This window comes from Amblyomma maculatum, chromosome 2 (assembly GCF_055883805.1).
Source record: "Amblyomma maculatum isolate TAMU_Amacu chromosome 2, ASM5588380v1, whole genome shotgun sequence".
Taxonomy (NCBI): domain Eukaryota; kingdom Metazoa; phylum Arthropoda; class Arachnida; order Ixodida; family Ixodidae; genus Amblyomma; species Amblyomma maculatum.
The window spans coordinates 51,695,137-51,711,736 of NC_139345.1; the positions used below are offsets into that span (position 1 = coordinate 51,695,137).

The following is a 16,600-nucleotide window of genomic DNA, read 5'->3' on the forward strand; positions in this document are numbered from 1 at the left end:
CCGGCCTGCCAGAGACAAATATACCCTGGCCTGGGCCCGGCCAGAGCCCGAGGGCTTCAGAGCGGCCCAAGCCCATGCGCACCTTGAATCCAAACTCGCTTATAAAGGCCAGATTTATGGCAAATAGTTACTCATTGCGAGAAGTGGCTTTGCAGGTAAGAAAAAAACAACCATGGCTGCACCTCTCGATTAAAGTGAATGAGGAGGCTCGACCCTACTATTGCGAAACTGGTGCTACCATAAGCGTGGAAAATTTTGCCCTAGCCTCATGGCACCTTGCACCCATGGAACAATACAGCGACCAAACGTGCAATGAAAAGGTTGGCTGAAGTGTAGGCTCCTTCTGCCTCAATCAAAAAGTGCTCGCAGCAGCCAACATAAAAGCAATAAAATGCGGTATCGACAGTGTGTGCCAGAGACCGAGGTTAACTAAGTTTGAGTGTAGCAAGCAACATTTCATGTGCTTGCAGCTATAATAGCCAGTGGCCTCACAGCCTAACAATAAATACTGCCTATATGTAGGGCTTATCAAAAAAGAAAATTCAGCAGTGTCCAAAACATATTTAAAGAGCTTTTATTCTCTTTGTCTTTTTGTACAGAGCATCAAATATAACTGCAGCACCTTTGAAACAACTAAAACATTCTGTGAAATAAAAAAAAAAAGATATTTGCACTGAAAAGGTGCCACGCTGCAACAAGTGGGCGGATGAAGTTTGAAGACGGCTTCAATTCACTCTGAATGATGCGAAGAATCATGCTGATTAACTTGTCAATTCAAACAACTTCATTCCTCATCTTTCTGTACTTATGGGGTGTGCAATGAAAAAGACAGAGAAGGAAAAAATAAAAAAAAGATGAGCCCTCCAGCTGCCAGCCAATACCCTCTATGTGAACAGTGTAAGTCAGCTCCTTTAAGTGAATGACACAGCGAAACAACGGGTAGGCGGGCAGGCATCTTGAGGTGGAAATTTCTCAGTGCCGAAACCTGCAAGGAAAAAAAAAACAAGAGCTTAAGGCGTGCTGATGCAAAACAGTTCATCATTCGTGTCACAGCGCAAAAAAGCCCATGCAAGGTTTAACCCTTTGAGTGTTTTTGCTGTATGGGCACCGTGGCCAATTCCACCCTACAGGATTTTGTTGTGCAGGTGCTGTGCTGAGCGCGCATTTGAAATTTAGCGCCCTTTTGAAAAGACTCGCTTGCTGCGAGCTGCTGCCATCTTCTAGAATGTACAAAAAGTACTAAAAATTGTTGATGCTACCATCTTGCAGAGGAAAAGAAAACTGGCCATGACCAAGCCGCACTCTGTTAATGGCAATACAGTAAAAGCTCGTTAATTCAAATTCCACGGGGCCGCCAGGCCAGTTCGAATTAACCAAAATTCGAACTAATGAAAGTGAGCAAAAATGAAGGCATTTGATGCCCGGAGGGCACGAAAAACATTTATTTAGCAAAAAAGTGTTATCATCTTCTGCTTCTTCTCTCTGAGGGCTACCGTACTCACTCGGTCTTCTAGCATGCGAATGCGACGCAGGGAGTCTTCTTCCCCCTCTTCAAAGCTGAAGAAAAGGCGCGCGACATTCAGCGCTCCCATAACTTCTGCCGCGGATGGACGCACGGGCTCTTGCTCCTCGTCGTCGTCCTCGTCTTCTGCCTCTTCTGGGACAGACTGCTCCCCAACAATTTCAGCGACAATGTCCTCATCACTTAGGGCACCGCACACTGCTGCATCGCTGTCTACTCCAACGTAATCATCAAAACTGACGTCCTGCAGCACAGCACGCACAGCCGCAGGCAGAGGCTCCGGACTCCCATCGTCGCCACTTTCTTTCATACTTCCGGCAGCAAAGCCACAGTGGTGGAAGCAGTTTGCAATTGTGGACGGCGTGACCTGCTCCCATGCACGCACCAACATGTGCATTGCTGTGAGCAATGTGATGGTGCTGGTCTTCTGGTTTCCAGTGCACAAAGTCATGCGCTCGATCATGTGGCGCCTATAGAAACATTTGATGTTTCTGATCACCCCCTGATCCATCGGCTGCAAGGCCGCAGTCGTGTTGGCGGGCAAAAAGACGAGCCTTGTGGCTTTCAGCTCGGCGTCGACTTTGTGTGCCGAGCAGTTATCCACAATGAGGAGAACTTGACGCTTCCCTAGCTCCATCCTCCGGTCGAATTTCAAGAGCCATTTTTTAAACAATTCGCCCGTCATCCACGCCTTGCTGTTGGCGGAGTATTCCGTCGGCAGCGTCCTAATGTTCTTGAAACATCTAGGCTTATGTGCCTTGCCGACAACAAAAAGAGGGACCTTCTCCGTCCCGGTCATATTAGCGGCGACCAGAACAGTAATCCGCTCTTTGCTTCGCTTGCCGCCAGCGCAGCTATCCCCTTCAAATGTTACCGTTCTGTCGGGCTGGAGCTTATAAAACAAAGCCGTCTCATCAGCATTGAATATATCATGTGCCGAGTAGCTTTCTAAGTACTGCTGCAGAGCACCGCTTCGCCACGTGGCACAAGTTTCTGCATCCACTTCTTTGGCTTCTCCAGACAACACCCGGAAGACAAGATTATGTCTGTCTCTAAAGCGATGAAACCATCCTTCGGAGGCGACAAAATCTTCCACATTCAAGCGCAGGGCGAAATCGGCCGCCTTCGCCATGATAATTGGGCCGCTCAGTGGAATGTCAGCGCTTCTCATTTCTTTCACCCACGTGATCACAGCGGTCTCAATTTCCGGATACTTGGCTAACCGAAGCCTTTTTCTGTTGCTGGCGAAATCTTCGGCTTCATAGGCATCCTCGATGGCCTTCCTATTTCGGACGTACGTCGACAACAAGCTTGGTGGAATCCCGTGCTTTTTCGCGATTTCCACTTTGCTGGCCTTCCGTTCATTCACCTCGCGTAAAATAGCCACTTTCTCCTTCACCGTCTTGGCACAGTATTTCCCACGCGAACACATCTCGCGGACACAAGCTCACAACAAGCGGCGTGCAAAACGAGGGCTCACGAAATGCAACACGAAACCGTGGTCGATAACACTAAAACGTCGTTCCTCGAAGGAGTCGCGGCAGGAAAGACTGTTTAGTACTTGTTCCAGCACCCTAGCGGCGCCCCGATGGTTGTGCCATCTATCGTTCTGCCGTGAAAGCTTCCAACGATGGTTTTTAACAGCGCCGCTTGGCGGCGCCAATTTTTGAGTGAATTAACGAGCTGTTACGCGCATAGACTTCTATGCACTGCGGACCGGACCACGATGACTATTTCGAATTATCCAAAATTTCGAATTAACGAGTTGTGAATTAACGAGCTTTCACTGTACAGCCTCATGGTTTCAGTTTCTCCCCACAATCATTGCAGACGCACAAAATTTGATCGTTATTTGTTGGCACGCTAGCAGAGGCCCATGAAGATCTTCTAGGACTTACATTAGAAGTGTTGCAAAATTGTTCACACTACCATCTTGAGAGAGAGAGAGAGAAAACCACTGACGTGACCTTCGGTGCTGCGAGTGTTTGCGGTGACTCGCCCTGCCAGTTTCATTTTCTCTGCGTGACCGTAACGAAAACGCGGAAATTTAAATCTATCTTTGTTAGGATACTAGCGGACGGCCGTGAAGGCAGATTTTTTTCCATTGTCGATGCTCTCAGCTTATGCCACTCATGGGGTGTCATTGCACTCCCATTCAGTTTCACTGATGACTGCAATACTCCCTCTATATATTTTTCACCTATTTTTCCCGACTTTTGCAATTTTGTTCGATTAAATCGGCGAGAGAAAGCCTTGACACTGATGGTAATTTTCTTGACACTGTTTGACACTCAAAGGGTTAAATATACACTGATCTTCTAACTGCAGAGTATTATGACCTAGACAGACTTCACTCAAAATTCTCATAACGCAAAGGTGCCACTCATTGACCTGTGAGGCCAGCCCATTACTTTAGCTATTTAATAAAGCTCATTACGCTCCTAGCACTCTTGAATACCGCTTTCTTCATTGCACAATAATCGCTCCTGCAACTATCTCTACTCTTCAAGAACATGAAAATGGCAAGAATGGAAAATGACCTTTGGCGCACCACCCCATAACCAAATGATCTAACGGGCGCCATTGCACGTGACACGATAGGTCTGGAAGCAGGCAAAAAAACAGGGGTGGGAGCAGGCTGGAGCATTTTGGAGCAGCTTTGGAGCATGCTTCTTAAGCTAATTACCTTTGATGATTGCAGGTTTCTATTCCTGACACACAAAATTGCCAATTTAATTCCTTTTTATGCAACATTAAATGCTTTTCCGTGTCACAGCACAAATTTGATTCCTTTCTATGCAACATTAAATGCTTTTCTGACTATGCCCACATCCCTGAAAAAGCAAGACAAACGGTCAAAACATGTAAAGGTGTTTAAAAAATAGATGACCTAAGTAACAATGCTTGCACTCTTCATAGCTGAACATGTTTGGCCTAAAGCAGGGGTTCTCAAACTGGGTTCCGCGGAACACAGGGGTTCCGCGGGCTGTCTTCTTGTGTTCTGCGAGAACCCTCACAGCTCAAAGCAAGCACTGCTCTCAAAGAGAAATTTAATGGTGAAGGCTTGGTGACATTTTGGATGGGGACTGCTCCACTGTTTCCATGCCTCTTTGAAAGGGCAGTGGACATTTTGCTTCCCTTTTCAACTACATATGCATGTGAACATTTTCAGCCCTTGCCTATATGAAGAACAAGCACAGGAGCAGTCTTGACCCGGCAGCTGATATGAGACTGGCTCTGAGTGCTACTGAGCCACGCTTTGACTTGCTCTTAAAAGGGAAGCAGTACCACCCATCACATTAGTATTTCTATTATTCTGTGCAATAAACATTTAACCTTTGCAACTCTCTCTTTGCAAAAATGCACTCGACAACATTGCTGGTAAGTGGAAGCGCAGGGGGGGGGGGGGGGGGGGGGGGGGGGGGGGGGGGGAGGGGGTTCCCTGGAACTTATTGAAGGCTTTTGGGGTTCCTCCAAGCAAAAAAGTTTGAGAACCCCTGGCCTAAAGGATTTGCCCGATAGATTCAAACGCGTATGTAGTCTACCACTTTGATGTGCTCAAGCAGTGCCACTAGATTGGAGTTTACATCAATGATCAGCATATTTCTGCTCTATATTTAGTGCATATCCTTTCTGATCCTACGCCTCGCCTGATAAATTTCCAAGCGCTAGTCAGTATTGTCTTCAGATAGATGGCACTCAAGGGTAGCCTTTTCATCCTTCAGCTTCTTTACTTTTCTTCTAGATCTGATTGGCACATTTGGCACACCACCCCATAACGCTTCCAAGTGTATGCTTTTGTCTGATGGAGGCCTGACATGTTTGTCATGAACAAACTGGCTTGGTGTTGAAGTACAGGCTTGTTTTCACAGTAAAGACATTAAAACAACTTGGGCATTTTTTGCAGCCGGACAAGTTTCCTAACGGCACGCTAGCTGCTTCACTTGCTGCTCTTGCTTCTCTCTCCACCGATGATTCAAAAGGCTGGGAGGTGATGCTACGTCATATGCACTGAGCATTTTTTCGTAGTCCTCTTAAATCGCTTGTTGCCCCATATTATGTTTACTTGCGACTGAATATTTATTATGCTCCATGCTCCTGCACGCTTCATAAGTTTTATTTGTATTAAGCCCAGCGCAAAAAAGTGTTACATTTCCAGCACCGGTGCGCCGCCATCATACCAGTGCTCAACTAGCAAAAAACATCATGGCAGCCGTTTGAAGCAGTTTTTTAGCAATATTCTGTTTTAGAGCAGAATGGGGCAGTGATTCCACCCCCCCTCTCCCCCCCCCCCCCCCCCCCCCCAAAAAAAAAAAATGAAAAAGGACAACGCTGCGGTACCAATTAAAGGCTCAACACTTGCTGTTCAAGCTAAGTTGGTCTTTTGGTAACTGAAGGCATCACAAAACAGACAACCACAAAGCAAAAGATGACATGACGCAGAGAAAGCTTTATATCAGTGCAGCTACTATGAATTTCAAAGTATGAGTCGCCAATAGCCCAGCACCAAGTTTTCTCGAGCACTGGCCTACCCATTAGCATAATAGCACCATGTTTCCACTGCCCTGAATGTCGCAATGCACTTGAGTAATGTGAGATTCTTCTACAAGCTAGTACTGCTGGAGTGGTAGGTTATTAGAAGGCAAAGCAGAAAGGTATTAAGAAGTGAGAACATGCACCCTGGCACACAGTGGCACACAGTAAATATGCAGACTGCTCTTAGGATGGACTTCCACATTAAAATGTGCTTGCAATTTCCTGAAGTGAACGAGTTAGGGTTGCATTAGTTCCCCAGATGGATAAAAAACACCTCCTTTTTCAGTGCATCTGCTATACACCTTTTCAGTAAGTGGTCCCTGTGCGCCACCATAGTACTTGATGGACTGCATTTTGCGCAGAAAAACCGTTTCCGCTGCGGCTTCCACCGTGCTAGCGACAAGCGCAAAATGCAGTCCACTGAGCAATATGGCGGTGCCCAGTGACCACTTAATGAAAAGGTGTATACTCTGTGTGATCTGTAATTCTGCAATATGCGCCTCGTGTTCTTTGCGAGGTGTGCTTGCACTGAGGTCACAGTACCGCGACCACATGTGATGGCTGGCGTCGTGGAGTATTTAGTCTATTGAAATCACTGCGCTGATCACTGCTCGCGTGTCCAACGTTGACTCTACACACAGTAGGCTACCTTCAATCACAATGGCAAGTGCAAGGCCCCTTGTAAAGCAGGCAAGCAATGTTAACATGCAAAGTGAGTGCACGTAATCCAAAGGGGACAGCTGCACAGCGTTACCATCAGAGAGGCTTGTTGCTGGGGCTGCCCACCGTCCGAAGATAGTGATTTCTTGTTTCCCACATGACAGAACAACAAAATCACTAGTCTTCCAGACAGGAAGCGCCAGAGAAGAGGATGTGGCCAGAGCTGTCGCATGGCAGAAACCTGGACATGCTTCTCGCATGCAACAGGTGAAGAGGGCAGAGCCAATGTATAGCGAGCACCACAACATTAGCACACCATGAAAGGCCCCATGTAGGGCTACATGTGTTTCTCACCTTAGCATACCAACAACACCAGCCCCCATTTGCCCAGTTCCTGCGACGGCTGCCTTTATCTCCCTGCAAAAATAATACAAAAAGACAGTTGGCAACCATGGATTACTTAAAACAAAAAATGGGAGCCAAGAGAGCAATTGCTCAAGACACCTAGCCATACAAATAGGTTTTTGCCCTTAGAGGAAGAAGAGGCTACACATCATCCACTACCTTAGCTGCACAAAGGAAGCATTGAGGTTTGGTTATACAGTGAAAGCTCGTTAATTCGACCCCCGTTAATTTGGCAAATCGGTTAATTCGACGTGCACGCGAGGTCCCTCCAATTATACATAGGAGTCTATGGGGCAAAACTCTCGTTAATTCAACCAAATTTTGTTGTGCGTCGGTTAATTCGACGTAGCTCCATAGCCCCGTAGCCCACCATTTCGCATTTCACTGCGGAAGGGGTAAAAAAAAAGAAAAAAAGCCCGGGCAAGAGCGGCGCTAGTGTGAAGCTGAAAAATAAAAAGGCAGTGTACGCCATCCACACTGTCATCGCCATCAGCAGAATGATGCGAGGGGGGCGAGGTCAGCCGGAAGTTCGTTCTTTCCTAGACCTGCCTTCGCGCAGTGGAGTAGTCGAGCTTCGCCTCAGCGTGTGTCGTCGCCACTTGCTTTTTGCATCTACGGTCATGCTTCGCCTACGTGTTTACTGTGCTGCGTGTGTGCATAGAGTGCTGTGCCTGCGCATCTTGACGCTGAGTGCTGCTGCGATGGCAACACCAGCAAAGCAGCCGAAGTATGAAGCGAAGGACCTGGCCACAAAAGTGCAAATATTGAAGGCGACCGGAGCTCGAAGAAGCCATACTGCGATGGATCACAAACGCACAAGAGGCCTATCTCCCTGTGAGTGGGCCACTAATTTGTGCACAGGCTGAAAGATTCGCTGCAAGAATGAATGTCGAAGATTTTAAAGTCTCCGAAGGTCGGCTCGCTCGTTTTAAAAACCGGCACAATCTCGCATTCAAGAATGTGTGTGGCAAAAGAGCTGCCGCGAGCGAAGAAGCAATCGAGGAGTGGCGGATCAACGACTTGCTTCAACATCTGGCTGCGTATGACCCGACACACATATTCAACGGATGAAACAGCACTGTTCTTTAAAGCTCTCCCGGACAAGACGATAACTTTCAAAGGTGACCCGTGCACAGCAGGAAAACGTAGCAAGGAAAGAGTTACTATTCTACTTGCCACCAACATGACGGGAACAGAGCGGTTGCCGCTCTTAGTGATTGGAAAGGCGCAGAAGCCTAGATGCTTTAAAAACGCGGGGAACCTTCCTGTTAATTATCACGCTAACAGGAAGGCTTGGATGACATCCAACATTTTTTAGACGTGGCTGCATCAGCTTGACTGGCGTTCTGGAATGGAGAAGCGCAAGGTCCTCATGGTTGTAGGTAATTGCAGTGCTCACTGCAAGGTGTCTGGCCTTGAATGGATTAAGCTGGTGTTTCTCCCATCTAATACAACCTCAGCCCTACAACCCATGGATCAGGGAATAATTCAGTTCGTGAGATGCAAATACAGAAAACACGTCTTTCAGCGCATGCTTCTGTGTATGGAAGCGGGGAAGAAATACGAGCTTACGCTCCTCAGCGCTATAAACATTCTGGCTCATGAATGGACCAAGACGCCTCCAGAAGTGATCGCTAACTGCTTCAGGCATAGCGGTTTTGTATCCCCGGACTGCCGTGCAGGGACACTGCCATGTGAGACGGCTGACTCAAATGCAGAGGACAGCTGTTTTGACAATGTCTTGCCTTCTTCTGTGCGGCTTGCTGATTACATCACTATTGATGATGGCGTCGCAGTTGCCGGACAGCTGACTGAGGACGACATAATTCAGGAAGTTAAAAGTATCGGCAACGACGATTCATTAGAAGTTGATTGTGAACAGCTGCCCCCGCCGTTGAAGCGCATGGTTAAAGAAGCCACAGAAGCGTGGTCCGTTCTGGAAGAATTCTGCGAACAGATTACCGATGGTGCGCATGCCACGGAGCATCTGGCAGGTATGTCATCCAGGGGCTCATTTGGGGCTCATACAGTGAGCTAAAAAAGGAGGTGTGCATACTGGATATCTATAAATGCTAATCTATGCTTTTATGGAGTGAAAGTCTTAATTTTAAATGCCTGTGTACCTCATTCAGCTGTAAATTTTTCAAAATCAGGCAGTCTGAATCACACTTCCCGGATAATAATATTAATAAAAAAAAACGTATCAACAAAGTTTTACTGTACTGCCAATCTCAGCAGAAAGCATGCTTATGCTCAATGGCATTCTGCTATGTCTGAATAGGTTTAACAAATGTAGCCCTGCAACAAAATTCACACTGCTCTGCCCATAGTCAAAAACAAAAGGTTTCAATGCAGCAGGGACTGGCTGACACTGGTGAGCAGCATGTCTTCCATCATGTCACTGCCATGCTGCAAGATGGTGCATGCAACCACACAGTGCTTGGGAATGCAATGCCCACGTGCTATCAAAGTAGCCCAGTTAGCTGATGCACACTACAGGTAACAGATGCTGGCGGTATTACGGTCCCTGGATCTTCATTAAGGCGTGTGAATATTTGAAATTCTGAATAAGAATTGAATCTGTTGGCTATTTGGTTCATATATAATTTGACAGGTTGATATCTGAGAATTTTTACAACATTCACCCGCGATCGCAAACAGCAATGACTCTCTTAAATCTGATTGCTTCAAAAGCCCGGCATTTGCGCAAATTATCCAACGATAGAGCCAAGTGTGTTGGAAATACATCATAACAGTGTCCTCTTCATTTTTCTCCTCCGTCATTTGTTGTGTGGGCCCTTCAGATTTGGATGCTGCTAAGCTTGAACTTCACGTAAAATTCCACAAAGTGAGTTTTACCACATACTATATATGATGACACCAAGGCAGCCGACCACCTGCTTCGAGCAATCACAGCATGAAAGGGCACCGTTTTTTTTTTTTTTTTGCATTTCACTGGAGCTTATAGGAAAACAATTTCAATTTGCCAAACCCTAGAGCACAACCACCAGTTGATTAAATGCACACAGGGTTTCCCTATTGTGGAGTCAACAAGTGGGAAAAAATTTTCATTCTTTTTCACAAATCAGAGCATTTTTAGTTTACCATTGTAACTTCCCCTGCCATAGTTGCCTCTTGCCATGCCTCCTCCTCGGTACGGGCGCTGCAGGTCCCTGCAATCATAAAAGCATTCTATTGGATTGCATCCTTTATGAACAGGTGGGGATAAGAGAACATCCCGGGGCACCTGAGAGGAGTAAAAAAAGTGTGCTAGGCTGCAGCATGCAAGTGTAGAAGAACATGCAGAGCCTAATCTTTGGCAGGCTAGGAATTCTTCACAGCGGTCCTAGGAAAGCACATTTTTCTGCGATGCTCAATCACTGAAGACTGACTACGCTTCGCAATGAAATTGAAAAATGGTAAAGACACTGCAACAGAAAAATGACAATAAAACAAATAAATGACAAAAAGGGAACCGGGGCAGCATTCTTACTGTGCAAGCATTTAGAGAGAGAAGCAAGGCAAGTGCCACTTGCAGTACAAGCAGCCACCCAGACCGAGACATGCTGTGACACCACTCCCAGGAGCACCACATGCACAGCTTACAGAGAGCCCTATTTAAGCTTCTCAAGGTTATGTGATATATACAGTAAGTGCGTTTCAGAGCCCCCAAGGCAGAGTGTGCCATGTGCAATCCTGTGCATGTAAGAAGGCTCCAAAACAGTGAGGATGTATGTATACATTCAATGTGCAGCTAAGTTCCTGTAGCTCAAGGATGTAAAGAGGAAAACACAAGATGCAATATAATGCTACAGTAATTCTCATAAGCGCTTTTTTAAACTGACAAACACTAACACGCACATGCTCGTTTGCCATGCAGACCAGGAAGACCTGGCACAAGCATTTGGTTTAGACTTCCAAGTAGTAGTTCCATGACAAAAATATTCGAGGGCTACCTGAAAGACAGCAAGGGTAAAGCAACTAACCTCTTATGCTTGTGAGCTGAACTCAATTTTGTGAGCGACTGCTTCACCTGGTAGAATTTGCGTGTTCAATGATGCAATGTGCTGCTACCACCCACCAATGAAGCCCTTTAACAGACTGTTCTCAAATACTATACTCGGCCTCCAACTGACAAAGCCCAATTTATTTAGGTATCTATCTGATGAAAATTAGCACACATCAGGGATGATAAGGCCATGACAGGCTTTTTGAGTGTCTTGGAGAAAAAGAAAAAAGAATGTTTTCCCCATTTTTTTTTAATCCCTCAAATTTTTGGAACTGAAAGAGTGGGCTTTTGGAGCAAGGAAACCTCACTACGTGGTGGACACCTACATTTCCAATGAACGGCATATAACTGGAGGTCCATATGTCATCGGTTCAAACCTTTGTCCTAAATTAGCTTCCAAGTTTGACTAGAAGATGGTGGAGAAATGGGAAGTGAAATGACACGACATCACCCTGAATGCAGCACAGAGAACAGTGGCGGTAGTTTGATATGAAATTACATGCATATTTAGGCATGTTTATCCTAAATCCGGGTGACAGCGACGCCTTTTCGACCGAACAAGCTGTATATACTGTTGCGTAAAACTACACCACACAATGATGCACTTAAACCAGACAGCACTACTAGATGCGGGGCTGGGACTACAACTTTTGTCAACATTTTTTTTTTTTTTGCTCACCATTCTTAGTGGCTTGAAACAAAATTCCCAGGCTCTAATGCATAAAAATTTTGTACGATGAAAGCAGTCACTGTGAAACAGCTGGAGCAGATGTGTCTGTTCCGCAGCCTTCCTAATACTTCCCAAGGCACAGTAATAAAAAATAATTTAGCACTAACTAGCCTCTCATCAACCCGATTCACCAACGTGTTCATCACAACTCTATAAACGACTTCATCGTGGCCTGTTGCTAAGACATGCTGCCAGCTCTCGCATCAACATTCTGACTGTCGATTTCACAAAAGGAGAGCAAGTTAACTTGTGACAGTTGTGTAATGCTGCAACCAGTGAACACTGTTTGAAATCCAAGGTAACTGGCAATGCGTCCAGGTCCACAAAAAGTCCTGCGATTTATGAATATTAAGAGACAAATTACTTAAAATAAAGAGCGTTGCAAATGGAATAGCAAGAGCATTTCATAACTATGTTCAGATGCCTTTACACACAGTGACATGCAGAGAAAGAAGTGTCATGCTTGCCTGTTATTTCGGCACAAATCAGCACAATTTTTTCATTTTAGTGCATTTGGCACAGCCATCCCAGTCCTGTCCAATGGTTGCATCACATTTCATCATCCAAACTAGAAATACTCTGAAGAATAGGAGGGCATCAGGAACTTGATTTATATATAATTAGCAGACAGCACATTGAAAAGTACACGACAGAACTGCAAATGGCCAAACTCATTCCCCCTGGTGTGTAATGCAGGTGCCACACTCAAGATTCAGCATTCCTCTGTCACCGCATGCATCCGACCCAAGAAAGCTTGGCAAGCAAGTGAAAGCGGATGGCGTTAAGACAGGGAGGATCATCTCTTGGCTGTGCCTGTCCTGTGCCCGTGAGGGAGGGGCGTAACAGCATACCTGTGCATGCCACCAGCACTTAGAGGCGGCGAGTGCCAGGGACGCGGAGCTGGTTCGTCCGCAAACGGAGGCGGAGCATCCCCCCACGGTCCACGCTTGGGTGCTCGACCCCGGGTAAAGGCATCCAAAGGCTCATCTCGCCAGAAGGCCACATTGCCACCACTCCTTCTGACAGTGGCATCGTTGGAGAATGGAGGGTGTGGTGGAACAAAAAGGGGGAAAAAAAATGTTTGAAACATCACCCTTCCTTTTATGAGAGGGGCCCACTCTTCAGTGCTCAAATAGTGCGAGATAAATTTTACCAGGGCATGTTATTTGCAGGCCTAAGGAATGTGCCAGCACTTTGTGTGCAATGGCTGTCATCCTGCTCAAAAAATAAAATGCAAATAGTAATAATAATAACAAACAAGAATCACAGAGGAATCTCACATATGGTAAAACAGTGGCACATCCCCCCCCCCCCCTCCCCCAGGGAGGAGCACACTGTTCAGTGCATCAACTTACCCACGAATCTGTCCCATGGCCATCCCTGCAAGCGACCCACTGCCACCAGAAGCACCACCCGTGGCTCCCTCGGCAAAGCCACCATACTCCTGGGAAAACTCGGGGTCAAAGTTGTGCGGGTCATAGGGCTTGTTCAGGCCCTTGATGGGCGCCTGCAGAGAAAGACATGCCAACACTCAACTCTGGCCAGAGCTACATAGGGTGGCCAACTTTTGCATCAAGTTTTCAAACCATGGGATGGACACCCAAAGCACAAGCTACAGGTGCAAAGCAACAGATTCCAAAGCTGTGCTGTGCTCGTGTGCTGGGAGCCTCTGGCAAGTTTAGAAGCAAGGGGAGTGGAACAGAGGCTCCACTCCCCTGCACATCTCTCATTACAGTACATAGAAATGCTTAGTTTGGCCACATGAAGGCCTTCCGTCCTTCACAAGATACGACGTCATTAGCAGACTCAACTCATATGCCTTTTGCATTATACAGGAACATTACACATTGCCTGTCGATCTTATTGCTCAACCTCATTTTGAGTTGCTCGATTTTCCCTTCATTTTCTATCCACCTTATCGCTGAAAATATCTGGCTTTCTGCAACAAACATCACACATGCATTTCTCAAGTCCGTTCTTATATTTTAACTTGAGCTAGAGGATCCACTGGTCATTGAAATAGAAATCGAACCCATTGGGACCCTCGGATCCCGAACAAAACGTATTACTCCAAGGTAACAACACACATATGTATGACTTGATTATAAACGGACTTTATATCTATGCCGGGTAATCTTCACATATTATGGCAGCTTACAACCATAAGCTAATGTGAGAGCAACCGAAGCACAAATTTAGGAATTTGTGATCAAGTGAGCAGCAAAGTGGATGTATGCAAAACGAGAATTCACAAGGGGAGCTGGCAGACAGGATCCCTTAATGGCGGAGCTTAGCGGTCCCTCAAATTTTGTTACCCTTCAGGCTGCTTTCGACACATGACCAAAACCCATGGAGGAAGGAAAAAAACTGAGGAGAGGCCCCAAGTATCCCAGATGCATTGCGAAAAACTTGCCGGAAGTCACATGCTTTTTTAAGGCTAGATATGGGGCAAATAGCAACAGCGTCAGCGTTGCTATCGGGCAGCATGGCTGTCGGCGTCGGATGGCGCGGAGAAGTGCTCAGACGGGGAAGGGCACACAAAGGAGTGAGAGGAGAAATTCTGCCCCATGTGTAGGTGGTGCCCCAAAAAGGGACGTCACGGCCTCTCCTCAGTTTTTTTCCTTCCTCTATGCCAAAACCTAACATTTAACATGCGTCATTTTAGGGATATGCAAATGAGAATCGAAATCAAATGCTATAGAAGAAAAGCCTTCAACCATCACTTCAAATCTCCATTCAGTACGAGGAAAATTTCAGAAGAACAGAGAGCAACACTAGCAGCACATCTTATACTCTTTGCAAAGAAAAATTAAAATGAAACATTGACCCAGAATGATATTAAAGAAAAACATAATGTGCACATAAACTGCTCGACTAGACAGCACAAGAATGTGTAACCCATAATAAGCAGCTGAAAATCATTGCAGTGCCAGAAATGCCCACTCACCACTCCAATGATGTCACAAATCTGCTTGATGCAGTCCACCACGACAGCAGGTGAGCCAGTGACCTTGACTATGCGCTCAGTGGATCCCGGGCAGCAGCTGCCATGCACTTTGATGTTGGCACCCGTGGACTGTGAGGAAGGTTCACAAAAATACTGCAGAACCTCGATGATACAACCATGGCAGATACAAATTTTGGGACGATGCACATTTGTTTCTGATGTTCTGAACAGTCTTCTGTGCCACTACAGATAATGTGAATGTGCAAGTGATGACTGGACCCTCCAACATCAAACACTGCCAGCATATTGCAGATCTGTGGTACGCAGAGTGAGCCTTGAGTGGCGAACAGTCTGCAGCCATAAATCAGCTGCTAAAAGAAAGATCTACTCCCACATCCCTGCATGCAGGTTTAGTTTGTTTTGGATGATAGAATATCTTCGCGACCTCTTGATTTGTATCACTAAGGCTCCGCTATAAAGGTCACAAACGTTGCAGGTAAAAAACAATTGTTGGATAGCGCATAAAATTGCTGCTTACATTGAACAATCAAAGAACCCCCTCGAAAATCTATTTAAGAATGTAGCAACAGTGAGCGCATTTACCAAACTTTCGTAAATGAAAAGATATACTAAGTGTAACACTTCTTGTAGAGCTCCAGTGATCACCTTCCCCAAGTAGAGCAGTGTCAGGTGTGGCCTTGGGGAACACGGCACAACTGGCGACAGCCTCTGATTGGGCAGCTCGATTTTTCACGAGGAACTGCTGCCATGTAGGGAAGCCAGCATTCGCTACAACAGTACCGTAGTGAAACTAACCTGACTGACCGTAGGCTACTGGCAGTTCTACAGAGGCTCGCTTCGCTGAAAGCAACTGCAAAACACAGCGGCACCTTAATCCCAACCAAAGACTGATGTGATTATATTGTACTGAAAATATGAATATGAAAATATGAAATATGATCATCCTAGACAGCGGCTAGTAACAAAGCATCATCCGTGGAGACTGATGTAAAGAAAGCTAGGGCTAGCGGCACCCTGCGAGCAGCATGCCGTCAGTAATGCCAGTGGGCGGCAGTCACTGCACAACGCATTTCCCCTGCTTTGGTATGTTGTAATTTTACTTCTAGGCTGCAGGTAATCTTATCAAGTGTAGAGAAAGGAAGCGTGCAGAGTTGGTCATCGAACAAACATCAGTTAATGATATTATAGTCAAAACCAAGAACTGGGCATGGGCAGAACATGTAATGCAAAGGAAAGATAACTAATGGTCACTAAGGGTAACAGTTGGATTCCAAAGGAAGGCAATCAAACTATTTTGTGACTTTCTTCAAATTCGATACTATATCCGGGATAGACTATATCAGAAAATACCATCACACTACTTGTCTATTGATATTTTAAATTGTTTTTCTGTGTAAAAGGGCTCCTAATAAACAAGAGGCTATTTCAAAGAATTGTGTTGTATTTTTGTGAAGTAAAACTTGCACTGCTCACCATAAATTTCACAGAAGTGTGCAAGATGCTTTTGCTATAACGCTTTAAAGCAGTTTAAAGTTGCGAGCCTACTATTAGTGACAAGTGAAAGGTACTGGTATACACCAGAAAATGTTGTCCAATATTAGCAGCAAAAATGTGCAGAACTACCATTTTGTATTAATTACACTCTAATCTAGAAGACTGAGCAATGCCAGAAGTGACACGGGTGAAATGCAGTGTTGAAATGTTCGTGCTCTGCTGATATATACAACGCCACATTTTTAAATTCCATTTTTTTCTTTTTTTTTCTCTACC

The 16,600-nt window shown here is 45.8% G+C and overlaps 1 protein-coding gene across 3 annotated transcripts in view; it reads right to left on the reverse strand.

Annotated features, from left to right (window-relative positions):
* Positions 1 to 558: 558 nt before the first annotated feature.
* LOC146198625 (heterogeneous nuclear ribonucleoprotein K-like) overlaps positions 559 to 16,600 on the reverse strand; it is a 55,816-nt gene continuing 39,774 nt past the window's right edge. The window contains exons 8-13 of one of the 3 annotated variants that reach the window (XM_084594139.1): positions 14,810 to 14,938; positions 13,218 to 13,369; positions 12,714 to 12,878; positions 10,229 to 10,296; positions 7,073 to 7,135; positions 559 to 985 (exon numbers count right to left, since the gene is read on the reverse strand). In XM_084594139.1, the coding sequence (XP_084450265.1) occupies positions 7,128 to 7,135; positions 10,229 to 10,296; positions 12,714 to 12,878; positions 13,218 to 13,369; positions 14,810 to 14,938 (522 nt within the window). In that variant the 3' untranslated portion in view covers positions 559 to 985; positions 7,073 to 7,127. Of the gene's footprint in view, positions 986 to 7,072; positions 7,136 to 10,228; positions 10,297 to 12,713; positions 12,882 to 13,217; positions 13,370 to 14,809; positions 14,939 to 16,600 lie in introns of all 3 variants that reach the window. The other 2 variants (XM_084594138.1, XM_084594140.1) reach the window with 2 other exon arrangements.